Here is an 18,001-nt window from a genome sequence, read left to right on the forward strand (position 1 = left end):
TGTCTATTGAGAACGGACAACTGAGGCACACCCAGGGACGAGCAACACATGAGCACTAGCAGAGGGAGAAAATGGAGGAAAAGGTGTCATAATTAAGTCCTTAGCTAAGCTGATGGATTCTATTTCTCCCAACTTTATTGACAAAAGTTGTGTATATATATTTAGGTGACCAACAAGATGACTTGATATACATGTGTATTATTAAATGATCACCATAACCAAGTAATTAACATATCCATCGTCTCATATGGCTACCATCTTTTCGTATGTGAGGGGAGAACACGTAAGATCTACTCTTAGCCACATTTCAAGCTTACAATATAACACTAACTATAGGCACTCTGCGTACATTAGATCCCCAGAGTGGATTCATCTGATAGCTGGACGCCTGTCCCTTTGTCCAACATTTTCCTGTTTCCCCCAAGCCACAGCCCCTGGTAACTACCATTCTACCATCCACTTCTACGAGTCTGACTCTTTAGATGCCACATTTAACTGATATCACACAGTGCTTGTTTTTCTCTAACTTATTTCACTTAGCATAATGCCCTCAAGATCCATTCATTTTGTTACAAATGGCAGAATTTCCCTCTTCCTCATGGCTGAAAAATATCCCAGTGTGTGTGTGTGTGTGTGTGTGTGTGTTTGTTTTATTCATTCATCAGTTGACAGACACTTAGGTTGATGCCACAATCCTGGCTATTGTCCACAATGCTGCAAAGAACATGGGGATACAGATACCACTTTGAGGTGCTGTAATCATGCTTGTTTCACAACCAAAGAATTGCTAATAGTTAAAGCTCAGGGGTTTGCTGGACTGGTTCCTGTTTCTCTTAGACCTTTTTGCTCTCTTTCTGCCTTTGCTCCTGTTTTTCGGGAAACATATGACCACTGGCCCATAGAACAAATGTGCGGATCTGGACAGTGTAAAGACCATACTCGGTTCCAACATCAGCAGGGCTTCTCGTGATGAGAAGAGCAGCGCAGCCCCAGCACACGGCCTGCAGCCGTTTCCTGCTTCCCTTCTTCTGTAAATCCCGGATAACACCTGGCGGGTTGGGAGTTGGTTCTTTCGGACAGAAGTCCACCATCTCCCCAGGTTGCAAACTTCCTTAAGATAAAGCTACTTTTCCTTTACCCAACACTTGTCTCTCAGTAAGGTTTCTTGAGCAACAAGCAACAGAGCCTGAGAGCCTGATTTCACTTCCTTTGGATGTATACCCAAAACTGAGATTGCTGAATCAGACAATAGTTCTATCTTTGATTTCTTAAGAAAATGCCATACTGTTTTTCATAACAAAAAGCTATGACAAACCCAGACAGCGTTTAAGTTTAAAAAGCAGAGACATTACATTGCTGACAAAGATCTGTCTAGTCAAAGCTATGGTTTTTCCAGTAGTCACATACAGATGTGAGAATTGGACCATAAAGAAGGCTGAGTGCCAAAAAACTGATGCTTTCGAACTGTGGTGTTGGAGAAGACTCTTGAGAGTCCCTTGGACTGCAAAGGAGCTCCAACTAGTCAATCCTAAAGGAAATCAACACTGAATATTCATTGAAAGGACTATTGCTGAAGTTGAAGCTATAATACTTTGGCCACCTGATGCAAAGAGCTGACTTATTGGAAAAGGCTGATGCTGAGAAAGATTGAAGGCAAAAGGAGAAGGTGGCAGCAGAGGATGAGATGATTAGATAGCATCACTGACTCAGTGGACATGAATTTGAGCAAACTCCTGGAGATTGTGGAGGACAGAGGAGCCTGGCGCGCTATACTCCATGGGGTCGCAAAGAGTCCGACACAGCATAGCGACTGAAGGGCAACAACAACCTATCAGATAGAAAGTATCTAATGAATATTTTTCTCCCATTCTCTAGGCTGCCTCCTTATTTTGCTGATGATTTCCTCTGCTATGCAGAAGCTTTTCAGTTTGATATAGTCCTGCTTGTTTATTTTTCTTTTTACTATTTATGCTCTTGGTGTCATATCCAAAAAGGTCATTGCCAAGACAAATGTCAAGGAGCTTCTTCCTCCCTGTGTTTCGTGTGCATCTGTCAGGCCTGTTTACTGGTTTCATTTGGTGCTGTCATGTTCGCCGGCTTCTTTGGAAACTCAAGTCCGTTTCCTTTGGTTTGCTTTCTCAACACAGCCCTCCTCAGGGACTCCACTGGGGTTTTACAACATCCTACCTGAAACCTAAAGTTTTCAGGTGGGAACTTTTGTCCATGAATGACTGCTAAGATCACTATTTCTGTGGGCGGATATATCAGAGACCTTGTATTCCAGCACCTTGCTGACCCTGAGCAAACGTTTTAAAGCCAGAGTGTTCGTTAATAGTTTTGGACGTTTCCTGCACGTAGCATGTAGCGCCCTTCCTGGCACACTCAAATTCCACATCTGATGTATGTCTCAGTGTTTCCTCCTGGGCCAGAAAACTCTCAGGGAAAACTCTTGGGAAAAAAAGAAACCTTCGGTCAAAAACCACTATGCCTACAATTTAAAAAAAAACTATGCCAAAGACCTTCCCATGTGCCAAGCTCCCCATCCTGCCTGCTCCAACTTCAGAATTACAACATGTGCCAAGCTCCCCATCCTGCCTGCTCCAACTTCAGAATTACAACATGTGCCAAGCTCCCCATCCTGCCTGCTCCAACTTCAGAATTACAACATGTGCCAAGCTCCCCATCCTGCCTGCTCCAACTTCAGAATTACAACATGTGCCAAGCTCCCCATCCTGCCTGCTCCAACTTCAGAATTACAACTTCTGTTTCCATTTGTATATGTTGTGAGTCCTGCCCCCATCACATTTAATCTCCTAGGAAACATAATTTGCTCACACATCTAGAGTGAAATGGGAAAGAGGGAACATTAAGAGTCATTCACATAATTTATTCTCATTGGACTGAAGGGAATTTGAACCCTAATGGTTTAAGATGGGAACAAAGAAATATTATTTCCTCATTCTCCCTAGCCGTATCTTTCAAGTCTTCCTTGTTTATTACTTTATTTGGGCAAATACACCTGACCACACCTCCTGACATTACTCAATATTTGTTTGAGTAAAAGAGACTGAGGCAAACGGAAGGAGGAGCTCCCAGTACCCTCTGTCCATCACCCATAAAGAGCCAGCCCAACCTCACCATTCCTGAGCACGGCTGAAGAGATGAGACCATCAGGCCAGCTCCCCCTAACGGGGCTGCTATTCTTTTCTCTTATTCCAAGTCAACTATGCCAGATCTGTGGTGAGTATGCTTTGAGCTAAAATTGCTCTAAACTTTGAGCATTTTGAGCTATGAGCTAAACACAGCATGGCAGTCTCCCGGAGGCTACCGTGTAGTTACCTGAGAAAAAGGCCCGGTTCCAATGCTGGATGTCGTTGGACTCTGTGAGTAACCTACAGGGTGGCGGGAGATGCGGAGGACAGTTCTACGATGCATGTTGTTCTAAGAGGGCTCAGAGATTCAGTATTAACTTGTTTACTCTTCTTCCTAGGCTGAGATCCTTTCTACCACAACAGCCCTGTCAAGGAACTGTCTTTTCTCGTTCATTTTTAAGAACAAAAAATTCATGATCTCAGAAAAGTTTTCAGGTCATGGAAAGATACCTTGTGACTTTGAGATACAATCTATTTTTAGGAACTTCAACCCAGAGGTTTTGGGTTAACTCCTTGTAACTACACAGAAAAAAGTAATGTTAATAACGCCTTTCACATAATGAAGATTGCTCTCTTGTCCTTACTGAGTTTAGATATTCTATGCTGTACATCTTCCTCTTTTCAACTCTTCCCCATGGGACATGGGTAAAAACCCATCATCTCTCCTTTGGGTAGAGGCTCCAGAGAGTGTGCGATTCTATTAAAAAATGCTAAGTGAGAAAAGGAAAAGCTGGTCTCAGGTCCAGTGTGACCCCTTAGTAACTGAATGAACCAGTGCTTTTTTAACGTTTATTTATTTGTTTATTTGGCTGTGCTGGGTCTTAGCTGTGGCATGTGGGATCTAGTTCCCTGGCCAGGAATCGAACCTGGACCCCTGCTTTGGAAGCACAGAACTTTAACCACTGGACCAACAGGGGAGTCCCATGAATCATTTTAGCTTCATCCATAAATGAAGAATAACCAGAGAAGGTTGTTGAAACGGGTGATTTCTTAAAGTATTATATGGCTCACAGGTTCATGATTTTTCTCTTGGAATTCTTTACCATGGAACTGAGCTTCGAGCCAGGCCTAAGGTGATGCTACCGTGTGGTACCAGCTGCGGCTACGTCTCCCTGGTCTCTCTAGCCTACAAGAAGAAGTCCATCCCACAGCGGAAAGATGAAAGCTTAGAACCTGCCAACTCTTAATTCTTTCTCCTGGCCTGTCATTTCCTCGGTTGTGGCATAAGAACAGGGGTTCTCCATCGAGCTTTTGAGGTTTCATTCCCAGTGCAAAATAAGTAACTTTGCTTTTAGTAGTTAAGGAAGTTGACCTCAGTTGTTCCTTTACCAGGAACTAAAGAAGTCTATTTCAGTGCCAAAAAATCTGCTGAGCCGAATCTCAGAGGTGACTCACGATTGTCCAATTATGCCCGTCACAAACCTTGACCTTTCTCAATCATGCCGTTCAGATCTTCCTGACTCTATTAAAGGCAGGTGGGCAAGAAAAACAACATTTCCTGGACTCGCTAAGGATAGTGACAGAAATTCGAGTTGAGCTAGAAGTAATAATACAAACAGTATCTTAGAGCTTATTTGGTGGTTTCTTGTCCATTATCTTTGGCTATTTCTTGACTTCTTGAAGTCAGGAAAGTTACATAACTTACCCCCAGTTGTAAGTTAAGGAATGAAGACCCCAGGAAAGATCTTCCTGAGCCCAAGGTTCACATTCTTTCCACTATTCCCCAAGCCCATGAGACAATTTGGAGATGGGAAGGATTTTCTTAGGTGATGGTCAAAGTATGCTGAGAAATATTTTCAGTGATGGTTAACTCTTCTTCTCCTCCAGGTTTCTTGGGAGCTCTGGATTCTCTTTTTAATTCCATAGTATAGAAGGACCCCTCCATCCTTGCCCCTGGGACTTGGACACACAGTAGGCTAAAACTGGAAGGTTTTTCAAAGGATCCTCCCTGCTGAATAATGCCTTGATCTTGATGCCCGGCCAGTTGGGCAATCAGGCAATGCAGCTCTGGGTCAATCACTAATGACACATAGAACTTTTGCCTTCTTCCTCTTCTCTCTCCTTCTTGTCAGGATTAACCCAGCTGAATAAGAAGAAGATGGAGGAGAAAATGACTGAATCCAGAAAGCAGACTAGGTTATAGGTGGAGACTTGGAAGATGTGCATTGCAGTCTCAGTTAAAGCTCCAATTACCAAGGCCCCTTAAGGACACCCTCTGGGCCTTAGTGGCTAACACACATGCACACACGCACACACGCACTCGCACACACACACTAGAGCTACCAGGCAGGACGCAATGGTAAGGCTGATCCAGTTGTTTAAATATTTAACACTTCCATGCTGGCTGGCAAAAGAATAATACATGGCAGAGTGGGGCTCCAGACCTCCCTTGTATCATTCCAGCAACATTGCCAGTGGCTACCAAGTGGGCCTGTGTCTGTGCCATATCTGTTACTAAATATTTTAACATCATTCCTGTTCTTAGCCCTAATATTCTATGCGCTTCTTATGTCCTCTCTCCCTTCCACAGTGGTAAATGAAACGAACTTCTGGCGTCTAGAACCTCTGATAAACACGATGCTAAATGCAAACTACACCAAAGGGACCCTAGGTCTCAATGTCCTGTTGACCTTGAGACTTGTTGGGATTAAGAATCAAAGCCTAGAACAACAGCTGAGTCAACAAATCAAAGAAGACATAAACAGCGGAGGTGAGTGCCTGTGTTCCCCGGAATATTTAGGGAAAGACTTACCCATCTATAAAGATGATCTCCAGTGAGTCCTAGAAATTGTGTGTCCAAGTCATCCCTGGTACATCCATCTCAGCTGTAGAAAACTTGAGATGAACAGAAGTAGAAATAAAATATTGTACACATGAAACTTATATAATGTTATAAACCAATGTTACCTAAATTTTTTTTTAATCTAGTTCAAGTATGTAGTGGTGTTTTTTTAAAAATAAAGTTCACATAAAATTTTTTTAATAGAGGTGACAAAAAGGTACCTCAAATCCTCAACCCCCTGCCGCTTACTGTAGAGTGAAGCTTTCCTTCTTTGGGCCCTGAAAATAGGAAGAGCAAAAGGAATCATACACTCTCATCCTTTAAGATTTACATCATTGAGTTGAGTTCATGACCAGACAAGAGCGTGGGCCACAACCAAGAAAGCTGACGGCAGAGAGGTGACCATAGAGTTGTGGAGATGTGGACTGGAATCGAGACCAGAGTCCACATTGAAACTTTCATTTCAACACTGAGCTTTCTAATGAGCATAAGCGGAAAATACAGCCACCCCTACCTACCCAACAATATTATTGTGAGGATCGGAGGAGCCTGAGAATTTGGATATTTTAAATACAGGTCGATTATTCCTATCCTGGTGAGATGGCGCCCTCAAGGAGGAAGATCCCAGGGATTTATTATTTACCTATCTCTATTCTTTGTTTAAGGATTTCTTGATTCCAGAAAGAGCCTGCAGCTTCATGGGAAAGACCAAGGTCTAGGTTGCACTTATACAGCACTGCTGGAAAAGGCTCTGTTTCCGGGGATGAAGAAGAGGACAATAAAACATTAATAAAGAGTAGAACAGGACAACAAAGTGACAGCAATATAAATCGCAAGGGAGACAGGAGGCAAAAAAATCCTACGCATGTACCTTGTTTAACTTGAATACTTTTCTTTTCAGAGATGGAGTTAACCTCGGGAGAGCTTGCCTTGGGTATTCTGGGTTTGGGAGCATGTGAAAATCAGGATGAAGAGTTTATACGTGGTGCTCGTCTGGTTAGCAAACTTGAAGCCAAATTCCAAGCAGAAATTCAGAACATGGGTGAGAATCACGTGCTCAGAGGCCCCCGATGTCTTTGTCTCTCCTCCACTGATTCGGAACCGTATCGAGTTTCTACCTACTCGCTCCTTCTCTTTTTCACTCCACTCATCTCACTGTACCTTTGAAGACCACTTTCCCTTCTTCTTTCTTTCAGATGTGTCTAGAGTTTTCTTTTCCAATATGTTCAATTAAGCATTGACCCTACGTCCAGCTTGCCTTGCACTGGGTGATAAATACACGCACCCATGCGCAAACACACAGGCCACAGGTCTCTAGTCCTTCAGAAGCTTGGCTTTTGGACAAATCACACCAGAAACAGCTGATCAAGATGAGACACTGTGTCATAAGCACCAAAGTGTACACCTAATGATTGTAGCACAAGAACGAAGAGGGCAAAAGCGCTGAAACATAGGTTGATCAGGTTGATCGTCAGGGCTCCTAGTGAGATACATTTCTGGGTTCTAGTTCTAGCTCTGTAACCATCTGAGCATCAGGATAGTATTTGTTTCATTTTTACTGGAGTGTGGTTGACTTATAACATTGTATTAGTTCTGGTGTACAGCAAAGTGAGTCGATTATACGTTAGTAGCCGTCTGCCACTCTTTTTTTAGATTCTTTTCCTCTAGAGGCCATTACCGAGTGTTGAGTAGGCTTTCCCGTGCTCTACAGCAGGTCCTCATTAGTTATCTATTTTATATACAGGAGTGTGTATATGGGCTGCCCTGGTAGCTCATATGGCAAAGAATCTGCCTGCAATGCAGGAGACCCAGCTTAATCTTGGAGAAGGAAATGGCAACCCACTCCAGTATTCTTGCCTAGAAAATCCCAAGGACAGAGGAGCCTGGAGGGCTACAGTCCAGGGGGTCAGGAAGAGTCAGACATGACTGAGCGACTGGGCACACACCATGTGCCAGGCCCGGGTGCAGCCTTGCGCGGCTGCTCCAGTACGCTTGCCTGGAGAATTCCACGGACAGAGGCTACAGTCCACGGGGTTGCAAGGAGTTGGACGTGACTGTCCATATGTCAATCCCAGTCTCCAATTTATCCCTCCCCACGCACTTATCCCTTGGTATAGCCATAAGTTTGTTTTCTACATCTATGACTCTACTTCTGCTCTGTAAATAGGCTCATTTGTACCTTTCCTCAGATTCCACACATAAGTGATATGATATGCTGTTTGTCTCTCTGTGTCTGACTTAACTCAGTATGAGAATCTCTGCACCCATCCATGTTGTTGCAGATGGCATTATTCCGCTCTTTCTGATGGCTTAGTAATATTCTATCGTATATATGTGCCACATCTTCATTATACACTCCTCTGTCAGCTTGCTTCTATGTCCTGGCTGTTGTAAATCATGCTGCAATGAACACTGGGATGCACAGATCTTTTTGAATCAGCGTTTTCTCAGGATACATGCCCAGGAGTGGGATTGCTGGGAGAACAGGATTTTTATCTCTTTAATGCTGAATTGCCTCTGGCATAAAATAAAAGGAGTTGAGTTGAATTTGGTGGCCCTTGAAAGTGAAAGTGTTAGCTGTTCAGTCATGTCTGACACTGCGACCCCGTGGACTGTAGCCTGCCAGGCTCCTCTGTCCATGGGATTCTCCAGGCCAGAATACTTGAGTGGGTAGCTGTTCCCTTCTCCAGGGGATCTTCCTGACCCAGGGATCGAACTCGGGTCTCTTGCGTTGCAGGCAGATTCTGTACTGTCTGAGCCACCAGGGAGCCCCTTGGTGGACCTTAAAAGCCTTTAAGTGCCTCAAGTTTGCGGTTTCTCTGAGCAATCTCTCCCCTCTCTTACTCACCTCTCTTTAAATGTAAAGAAATGGAGATAGAGTAAGTAGAAATAAGCTTAAAATGTACTGTTCCAGGACCACCTGCGTCAGTAAGGTGTTGCTTCTCTCCCTGACAGAGGCACATGACGGCAACCCACTGACCAACTACTACCAGCTCAGCCTGGCCCTGCTGGCCTTGTGTCTGTTCAACGGCAGCTATTCAGTCACCAGTGTTACCTGTTACTTCACTCCTGAAAATAAGAACTATTATTTTGGGGACCAGTTCTCAGTAGGTAAGTCATTAAACCCAATTCCCTTGGTTTCAAGGACATGGGCACCAGGAGGCCTTGTCTTTTATATTTTTCTACCAATAAGTGCATGAGTTTTTCTTTCCTCACTACCCTAGTCTTCTCAGAAGAGGATTTTTTAGAAGAATGGATATGGGATGGTTTCTAAGCATCTTTGTAGATGTGCAGTACAGTAAAAGGGCCCAGTTCCTCCTCCCCCTTTTCTCTGAGTAGCCAATGGATGTTAGCTCTCAAGTTTAATTTTCCCACTTGTAAAATGAGGATAGATCATGAGGATTATCAGATAAGACATCTTAGGAAGCATAAATGTTACAGAAAAGGAATGCGGTGGAATTCACCTATCTCAACCCTGCATCTTTCTCTAACCCATTGGGATCATTTGGATGTGTGGGCTTACATGTGGTAAGATGCAATATTTTGATCAATAAAGTGTGTATCCATCATGGAAAAGGACCAGAAATTTCCCACTGGATTAGCTTACACATCCAAAAAGAAGGCCCTTTTAGACAGATCCACAAACTCATTTTTCTCCAAGAAGCTCTAAGAAAGTCACCATCCAGTGTCTCAGAGTAAAAAGGAGAATGTGAATTTCTTGTATTTCTCTTCCTATGAGAGGGAAGGCACCAGACCTAAAGAAAACAGAAGGAACCAAGAAATGAGCCAGAAAAACAGGTCTTATCCTCATTCTTCTAATCTCTCGCCATATCCGCCCCCCCATCAAGGGTGTTTATTGAATAAACAGTTCTCCTAAGTGCTATTTTCTAATCAGTCTAATGAAGAACTTGGAAATTTAGAGACATTTTTGTTTGGTGTATCATCCTCGGTTTTCTCAATTTCTTTGCCAACGTGGCTGAAAGACAAAAAAGATGAGAACACCCACGACGTAAAAGCAGACTGTTTGTGTGTTTGCACCGACAAATCGATATGTGTTTCTATGACTAAGATGTGAGTTCTTGCAAAGCTCGTGGTTATCACATAGGAAGGAATCTCAACATACTTGAGAGGTCAGGGCAAGAGGATGGCTACTGTATCTGGAAATTCTTCTCTTGCATCATTAACTAACATGACCAAGCACCCCGTTCTGCCTGGAGTCCTCCTATTGTTAATTTTGAAAGTCCCACATACCAGGAAACCACTCAGTCCAGGGGGAACCCAGGAGGCTTAGTCACTCGGTCACCAGTGTTTTGCTTCCTGACAGATACTGGAGCGATGGCTGTTCTTGCTTTAACATGTGTGCAGAAGAATACACAAAAGAAGATGGACATGAACGCAGAGGGTAAAATCAGTAATTACGTGGAGTCACTGGCAAACAAGATCCAGGCTGAGAGAAAACAGGGTCTCTTTGGAAACATATTTAGCACGGGAGAAGCTATGCAGGTAAGTCAGAAGGCAAACCAGGAGACAGAGAACGGGGTCACGGCAGAAAGCAGCATCTTCCGCCTTCCCTCTTGGTCTCCTGAGGACTTACGATCCACCTGACTTTGTTTTAATCACGTGATTCCCTCCCTGCCTGCAATGTACCCCCTCTGCTTTACCTCCGCATCCAGTGTTTCTGTGCGGCTTTTCCTGCCTGCATTAAGAAATGCTGCTGCCTACTGCAATCTATTTTGTTGTTTTTCAACATGTCATTTCCCGCTTTACCACATACCACTGTTCAGTGTTTCATCTAACCTCCCAAAGTAGGTCGTTGCTATGGAAATAAGAAGTGGCAGCAGCAGTAAAGCAGCTGATAGTTATTGACATTAAGGCACTAAAGCACAACCACCCAGTGGAGAAATAATTATTACCTCCATTTCCTGGAATAAGAGCATGAATCACAGAGTTCCAGTCAATCGCCTAATAGAACAAAGCCAAAGAGTGATGGAGAGGCGATGGGACCAGAATAGTTGGTGTCAGAACTCACACTCAGTGCTGGCACTGTCCTGTATATGCTCTTTGAAGACCAAGAATTTATTCCTGAGTTTAGTCACTGTTCAGCTCAACTCTAAGGGGTAGATACAAGAAGAGATGAGGAAAAGCACATGGGGGAAGAAGGGATTTCACCAAGTCTTTGGTATGAACTGGGGTCTGCCAGGCTGACCCGGGATGAGAGGATTTTCATAGGGAGAGAAGAAGCAAGGACAAAAGCGCAGAGGTGCATCCCGTAATTCAGGAAGATCAGAGTGTTCAGCCCAGCCGGCACAGGGCTCCTGCGGAAAACGACAAGATGATGGCGATGTAAATAAGGGTCCAGTCTTAAAGACTGTCCGTATTGTTCCTCTTTGCACTTGCTATGCTAGACGTTAATATAAAGCAGTGGTTTCCTGTTCTGGGTGCACATCTGATTTACCTAGAGGGGAGGAGCTTTTAGAAAATGCTAATATTTACGTCCCACACCAACTGGTTAGTATACAGTTCAGGTGTGGGGCATGGGCTTGGTCAGCCTACAGGTGGTATTCATTCATGGCAGGATCAAGAGCTGCTTCCCCACCACATTGTTTATAAAAAGATATAATGTGATGAGTTTTCTTAGGATGACCTTTTTAATTTTTATTTATTTTTTGGCCATGTCCTAAAGTATGTGGGATCTTAATTCCCAGACCAGGGATCAAACCTGTGCCCCATGCATTGAGAGCATGGAAGTTCAACCACTCCACCCCACGGAGTTTTAACCCCTGGACCACCAGAGAAGCCCCTAGTGAGTTTTCTTTTTGTGTTGTTTTTAATAACTCACCAAAAAAATAAATAAATAAACCTGATTGACCACTTGGTTACCTTTAAGAGTCTTCAAGAAAAGATGGAAAGGGGAACTGTCCTTCCTCGAGAAACTACAGAACAAGATCTTCAAGTTCAGTCCATCTGAGTCCTGGTCTTACTCCTGTTGTTGTTGTCTAGTCATTGAATCCTGTCCAACTGTTTTTCGACCCCATGGACTGTAGCCCCCAGGCTCCTCCGTCCATGGGATTTCCCAGAAAATTAATTAATACCCTCTTAAATGTTCCTGCCCTGTAATGCTGCCCCTTGAGTCCAGTTCACACCTGCTGCCTGGAGCGTTTCTGTTCAAGAACCTCTGAGACTTCCCACTGTCCAGAAACCACCCAGGACCTTCAGGGGCTGCCGACCCGGCTCCAGCCCTCTTCTCCAGGCTGGCTCCCGCCATGCTCTGCATGTCCTCTCTACACCGGTCCTCCGAAGCCAAGAGGCATCCTCTGTGGGTCTTACTGAAACTCAGACACTCTCACCGCAAAGAGGCCTGGCCCTGGCCGTTCCTACGTTGTCCCCTTCAGTCACATGCTCACCTCCGCATGTTCCTGCTGAGACGCCATCGTAGCTCCGAGCCCTGTTTACCTATCGCCTTCTCTGCCGAAGCTTCGTCTGTCTCACTAATGTTTAAGAGCTCTTCCCCTTCAGAAAGACCGTGCTGCTAGACGCTTCTCATAGGCTTGTGCTGTGCTTAGTCGCTCAGTCGTGTCTGACTCTGCAACCCCGTGGACGGTAGCCTGCCAGGCTCCTCTGTCCATGGAATTCTCCAGGCCAGAACACTGGAGTGGGTTGCCATGCCCTCCTCCAGGGGATCTTCCCGACCCAGGGATCAAACCCAGGTCTCCCGCATTGCGGGCAGATTCTTTACCAGCTGAGCCACCAGGGAAGCCCAAGAATACTGGAGTGGGTCGCCTATCCCTTCGCCAGGGGATCTTCCCAACCCAGGAATTGAACCAGGGTCTCCTGCATTGCAGGCAGATTTTTTACCAGCTGAGCTATCAGGGAAGCCCTTCTCTTAGGGCAGAGGTCCCCAACCTTTTTGGCACCAGGAGCCAGTTTCATGAAAGACAATTCCATTTTTCCATGGAAGAGGGTGGGGGGACAGTTCAGACAGTAACCCAAGTGGAGGTTCAGGAGGTAAGGTGGGTGATGGGGAGGGGTAAAGGAAGCTTCCCTGATTTGCCTGCTGCTCACCCCCTGCTGTGTAGTCCTCAGGGTGGGACTGGGGGTTGGAGACACTGGTCTTAGGGCCTTCATCTTAGGGACTCCTTTACAAGAATCTGTTAACACTATTTGGTTAACACTATGTCATAGTTAAGACTATCTCATATGGTTTCAGTGTCAGCAATAAGATAAAGAGTAAATACGGTAGAGAAAGACTGTTCTCATTGGCGCTGTGAAAGCTTGAGTGATTAAACAATCCCCACCTCCCCACCCAAACTAGCGTATAAGCTTCTTAAAAGGTACCTTAGTGGTCTAAGGTGGTTCCCATGTTTACTAAATTAGATTCAAGCTTTCCCATGATGTGAAGTCTCTCCCATTCATTCTCATTTTCTCCCCTTCTCTCTCTCTCTCTCTCTCATACACACACACACACACACACACACTAGGCTCTCTTTGTCTCATCGGACTATTACAAAAATGAAGCAAATTGCAGAGAAACTCTACGTGCAGTATTTGACAACATTTCTCGGGGAGCATTTTACTTGCCGATTACTGCAGCCCAGATCTTACCTGCCTTGATGGGAAAGACCTATCTGGATGTCACCAACCCTTCTTGTGGCCTCAATCCAGGTATAGCACTAATGAACAAACTGTTTTGCCTTTCAGTGTAACACTCAAAATGTGTAAGACTGAGATGGCCTCAGGAACCAGTTAGACCTGTCTGGGAACAGTATAACAGGTCCCAGACAGAACTCAGTCCTCCACGCCATCAGGGACCGTAACTGCCAGAGGATTTGTCCTTATTAGGGTAGCAGACGCTGTTCTTGGTTCAAACACTGACAACAAGGCAGTGTTGATTAACGGATAAGCGTGCTTGCTGAGTCGTGTCCCACTCTTTGGGACCCCCTGGACTGTCCCAGCAGGCTCCTCTGTTCATGTCATTTCCCAGGCAAGAATGCTGGAGTGAGTTGCCATTTCCTGCTCCAGGGGATCTTCCCTGCCCAGGGATTAAACCAGCGTCTCCTGCGTCTCCTGCATTGGCAGGTGGATTCTTTGCCACGAAGCCAGCTGGAAAGTGACTAAAGGGTGTCCGTCTCTCAAGCGGTGCTTTCTAATTGCTGGATGCAGAGAGATTTTCTGAGCATCATTCCCAACCCAAAAAGTATAACGTCTCTGGCTTTTCATTAGGCTCGATGCATGAGCACCCAGAGACATGACGTTAATGGGGAAAGAATGTGGCAGTGTTATAAGAAAATTACAGCTTGAACCATTAATCAAACCACTAATTTTGCAACAGGTATAAAGAGAGGAGACTTTTCCTTCTGTCTTGGTCATTTCTGGTTCAGCCACATATAGGTTTAGGGAACTTGGACAAAACCCTAAGTTTAAAAGTTTTCTACTATAAGAAATGCCAATGATAATAGTATGTAGCAGGCACTAATAAGGACTGAAGAAGATAATTCATGCAAAATAGTTAGCACACAGTGCCTGGCATGTAATGTTCTCTATAAATGTTAATAAATAAAAAGGCAGGGGTTGGGAAAAATAGGGGAAGGATGCTAAGAGAGACAGACTTCCTGTCATAAAATAAATACTTCATGGCAATATAGTGTACAGCATCCAGAACATAGTCAACAATGTTGTCGTAACTTTGTATGGTGACAGATGGTTACTGGAGTCACAGTGCTGATCATTTCCTCGTGTAGATAAATGTTGAATCGTGTTTTACATGTGAAACTAACATAAGGTTGTGTGTCAATACTTCAATAAAAAGTTAAAAGGCCCAGGGGCTTCCCTGGTGGCTCAGTCATATGGGATCCACCTGCCAGTGCAGGAGACATGGGTTCAATCCCTGACCTGGGACGACCCCACGTGCTGAGGGGCACCCACGTACCGCGACTCCTGAGCCTGCGCTCTAGAGCCTGGAAGCCGCAACTCCCGGAGCCCGCGCGCCCTGGAGCCTGTGTCCTCAACCAGAGAAGCCACAGCAAGGAGCAGGGAGCGTTCTCACCTGTGACTAGAGGCAGCCACCCCACTCACCGCATCTAGAGGAAGGCCTGCAGTAGCAAAGACCCAGCACAGCCAAAAACAAACACATTAATAAATGACTTAGTTTTTAAAATCACAAAAAGGAAAAAAATCAAAAAGCACACAAAAAAAAAGAAAAGAAAGGGGGGAAGCATTATTGTATGCTGCACCAATGCAAAAAAAAAAAAAAGAACAATCAGGAGCCTCTGTGAGAAATGGGAAATGGGGCAACTGATTTGCTGCAACAGCTGAAAGTTGAGGCAAACACAAGCCTTCACAAGCCGGTGAGTATCCGGTTTTAATTTGTGCTTTAGTCGTCTGCGAGATACCCACTCACCCCCACCCCCCGATTGCTGATCCGGGCTTCTGGTATAAACCCTCTTCCGCATTGACGGGGAAAGAGTTGTTGCATAGCCTTGGAGAGGTGTGCAGACTCTGACATAGTTTTTATTCTTCTGAATAATATTTCTCCTCTACTTTTCTATCTCTGCCAGTCAAATTCAACACCTCCACTGAAAAGCCTGGTACTGTGACACCTACAACCGCACCCTTGAATATCTTAGTCAAATACTCTGTGCGAATCAACAAGACAAGTCACACTGAAGTCACTGTGAGAAAGGGTTCTGTCTTCCTCGACGTGATGAAGGCTGCTCAGGAGAAAAATGAGACCCTATTTCGGTATGTCTATATAGTCCACGGAATTCTCCAGGCCAGAACACTGGAGTGGGGAGCCTTTCCCTTCTCCAGGGCATCTTCCCAACCCAGGAATCGAACCCAGGTCTCCTGCATTGCAGGCAGGTTCTTTACCACCTGAGCTATGAGGGAAGCCCAATAGCTAACCTAAGGTTAAGGAATTTAATGTGATTATGACTCAGCAGGAACACATCCGCACCAGAGTGCAATGTACCTTTAAAACACTTCTCAGTTAGTAGCTGTGCTGCTCATCCTCATGGCACAGCATGGAGTTTAAAAAGGGAGGTGAAATGCTTCCTCTCCCAGCACATAGCAGGTATTAATAGACAGACAGTAAGTACCAGGGATCTCTCTTCTGTCAGCAGAACTCCTTCAATTAACAGAATCTAAGTCAGACATTTTGTGTCCAGAATAGTGGGTTTTAATTGGTTTTTAATCACTGACCCCTTTGAAAGTCAGATGAGTGGAATTCTCATCCCAGAAAATGAACAAATGCATAAAATGTGTCATTTGTTTTTTTTTTTATTTTATATTGGCATATAGTTGATTAACAGTGATGTGTTAGTTACAGGTATACAGCAAAGTGATTCAGATACCCATAAAATTATCTACTTTTTTTCAAATTCTTCTCCCATTTAGGCTCTTACAGACTGTTGAGCAGAGTTCCCTCTGCTGTACAGCAGGTCCCTGTTGGTTCTCTGTTTTACATACAGCAGCGTGTACTTGTCGATTGCAAACTCTCAGTCTATGCCGCCCACCTCCACCAGCCACCATTTCCCCCTGGTAACCATGAGTTCATTCTCTAAATCTGTGAGTGCAAGACTTGTCATTTAAATCTGAGGTTTCACAGAGACTGGGGAGCTTCTCCAGGCCGCTTCCACCTTAGAGGAGATTCAGGGACTCAGTCAAGGCTCCCTGGCCTAGAGAGGTTAAATATTAAAATGAAGATATTGACTTCACCTCTGAAAAATATGGCTTAAATGGATCCTTAAGCCTAACTGGCATTTCTTGTGTCTAATAACATGCTCTAAGATGCAACAGAGAAAATCATATACAAGAAAATATGTATCTGTGTGTATATATCATTATAAAGCCTGTTTTCAAGTGTTTCCAGGAAGGTAGAAAAATCTGACTAATGAATATGAAACAAATATCAATTATGTCACTTCTTAATCAGTAAACATGAACCATTAAATTATCCTTTCCTTTTTTCTGAGAACCTCTAGGACAACCGGTTAACACTTTCTAGTACTGTTAGCATCTTCAAACTGTTACTGTCTTGGGTAGAAGATTGGGAACCGTTGATGGCGAAGTGTCTACTATGGCAGGAGACAGGGGCAGAAACCACGGGCAGTGTTTCTATAATTTGCATGGATTGTAGACTGCCTGCCTCAGAATGACCTAGAATGCTGATAAAACATGCAGATTCCTGGTTCCGGCCCAGATCTCCAGAATCAAGGAATCTGGGAAGAAGGCCAGGCGGTCTGTGTAATGTCTTCCAGTGATTCTTAGGTGCATAGAAGAAGTGCCCGCGGGAGAGTTGCCTTTGAACATCCTGAATCCATGTACCAACTCGCTGTTCCCCACAGCTTCACAGTGGAGGAGACCTCGTGGGGCCCCTACATCACCTCTGTTCAGGGCATAAAGGCCAACAGTAATGACAGGACCTACTGGAAGCTTCTGAGCAATGGCCAGCCACTGAGCCAAGGTAAGGAGGAGGACGAGAAATGGCCTTGCAGAGTGAGGTGCCCGGAGCGATCACGTGTGAGTGTGCGCTTCGGGGGGACGCGCCAAGGGTATGAGAGTATACTCAGTCTCGCAGTCATGTCTGACTCTCTGTGGCCCCATGGACTGCAGTCCGCCAGGCTCCTCTGTCCGTGGGACCTCCCAGGCAAGAACACGTGGTGGAGGGGGTCGCCGTTTCCTTCTCCAAGGGTCTGGGAGAGCCAGATCCATTATTTGATGATTTGATGATCAAATCATTGGACCCACATCTCCTTCTTCCTTTTCAGGAGCTGGGAGTCATGTTGTCCAAAATGGAGACAATTTGGAGGTTCGTTGGAGCAAATACTAATAAATTCAAACCTTCCTCAGCTGGGTCTGAGCCTTTTGTGGTACAGTTCTATGTGGAAATTGATCTTACATGTTCCTTTTCATTTATATCTCAATCCTCACAGCACATCAATAACCTCTACTTCTCTCTTTGAGTGTCCAATAAAAGACCAACAGCTATACAAAAAGAGCATGTTCTAATCATTTAACACCAAAGGGAATTACTGTTAGAGGGAAGACTACCTCAGGAAGAAGCGAAGTG

At 44.7% G+C, this 18,001-nt stretch overlaps 2 protein-coding genes across 2 annotated transcripts in view; one reads left to right on the forward strand and one right to left on the reverse strand.

Annotated features, from left to right (window-relative positions):
- The first annotated feature begins 3,090 nt into the window (after positions 1–3,090).
- TCN1 (transcobalamin 1) lies at positions 3,091–17,948 on the forward strand. Its single transcript, XM_005906423.3, has 9 exons — positions 3,091–3,240; positions 5,683–5,862; positions 6,836–6,976; positions 8,890–9,045; positions 10,259–10,437; positions 13,413–13,596; positions 15,489–15,672; positions 17,277–17,395; positions 17,700–17,948. The coding sequence occupies exons 1-9, from the start codon at positions 3,162–3,164 to the stop codon at positions 17,759–17,761; spliced, it is 1,284 nt and encodes a 427-aa protein (XP_005906485.2). The 5' UTR covers positions 3,091–3,161; the 3' UTR covers positions 17,762–17,948.
- Positions 16,258–18,001, reverse strand: part of STX3 (syntaxin 3) — a 95,632-nt gene continuing 93,888 nt past the window's right edge. Inside the window, exon 11 of the mRNA XM_070383263.1 lies at positions 16,258–16,607. Within this exon, the coding sequence (XP_070239364.1) occupies positions 16,593–16,607 (15 nt within the window). The 3' untranslated portion in view covers positions 16,258–16,592. The remainder of the gene's footprint in view (positions 16,608–18,001) is intronic.

The sequence above is a fragment of the Bos mutus genome, chromosome 15 (assembly GCF_027580195.1).
Source record: "Bos mutus isolate GX-2022 chromosome 15, NWIPB_WYAK_1.1, whole genome shotgun sequence".
NCBI classification, from domain to species: Eukaryota; Metazoa; Chordata; class Mammalia; order Artiodactyla; family Bovidae; genus Bos; species Bos mutus.

What these genes read in the sequence shown, in the direction of transcription:
- TCN1 (XM_005906423.3), top strand. Translation starts at nt 3,162, where the DNA reads ATGAGACCATCAGGCCAGCTCCCCCTAACGGGGCTGCTATTCTTTTCT. An exon ending in AGCAGAAATTCAGAACATGG is followed by an intron (nt 6,977 to 8,889) that starts GTGAGAATCACG and finishes TCTCCCTGACAG; the next exon opens with AGGCACATGACGGCAACCCA. An exon ending in AAAAATGAGACCCTATTTCG is followed by an intron (nt 15,673 to 17,276) that starts GTATGTCTATAT and finishes TGTTCCCCACAG; the next exon opens with CTTCACAGTGGAGGAGACCT.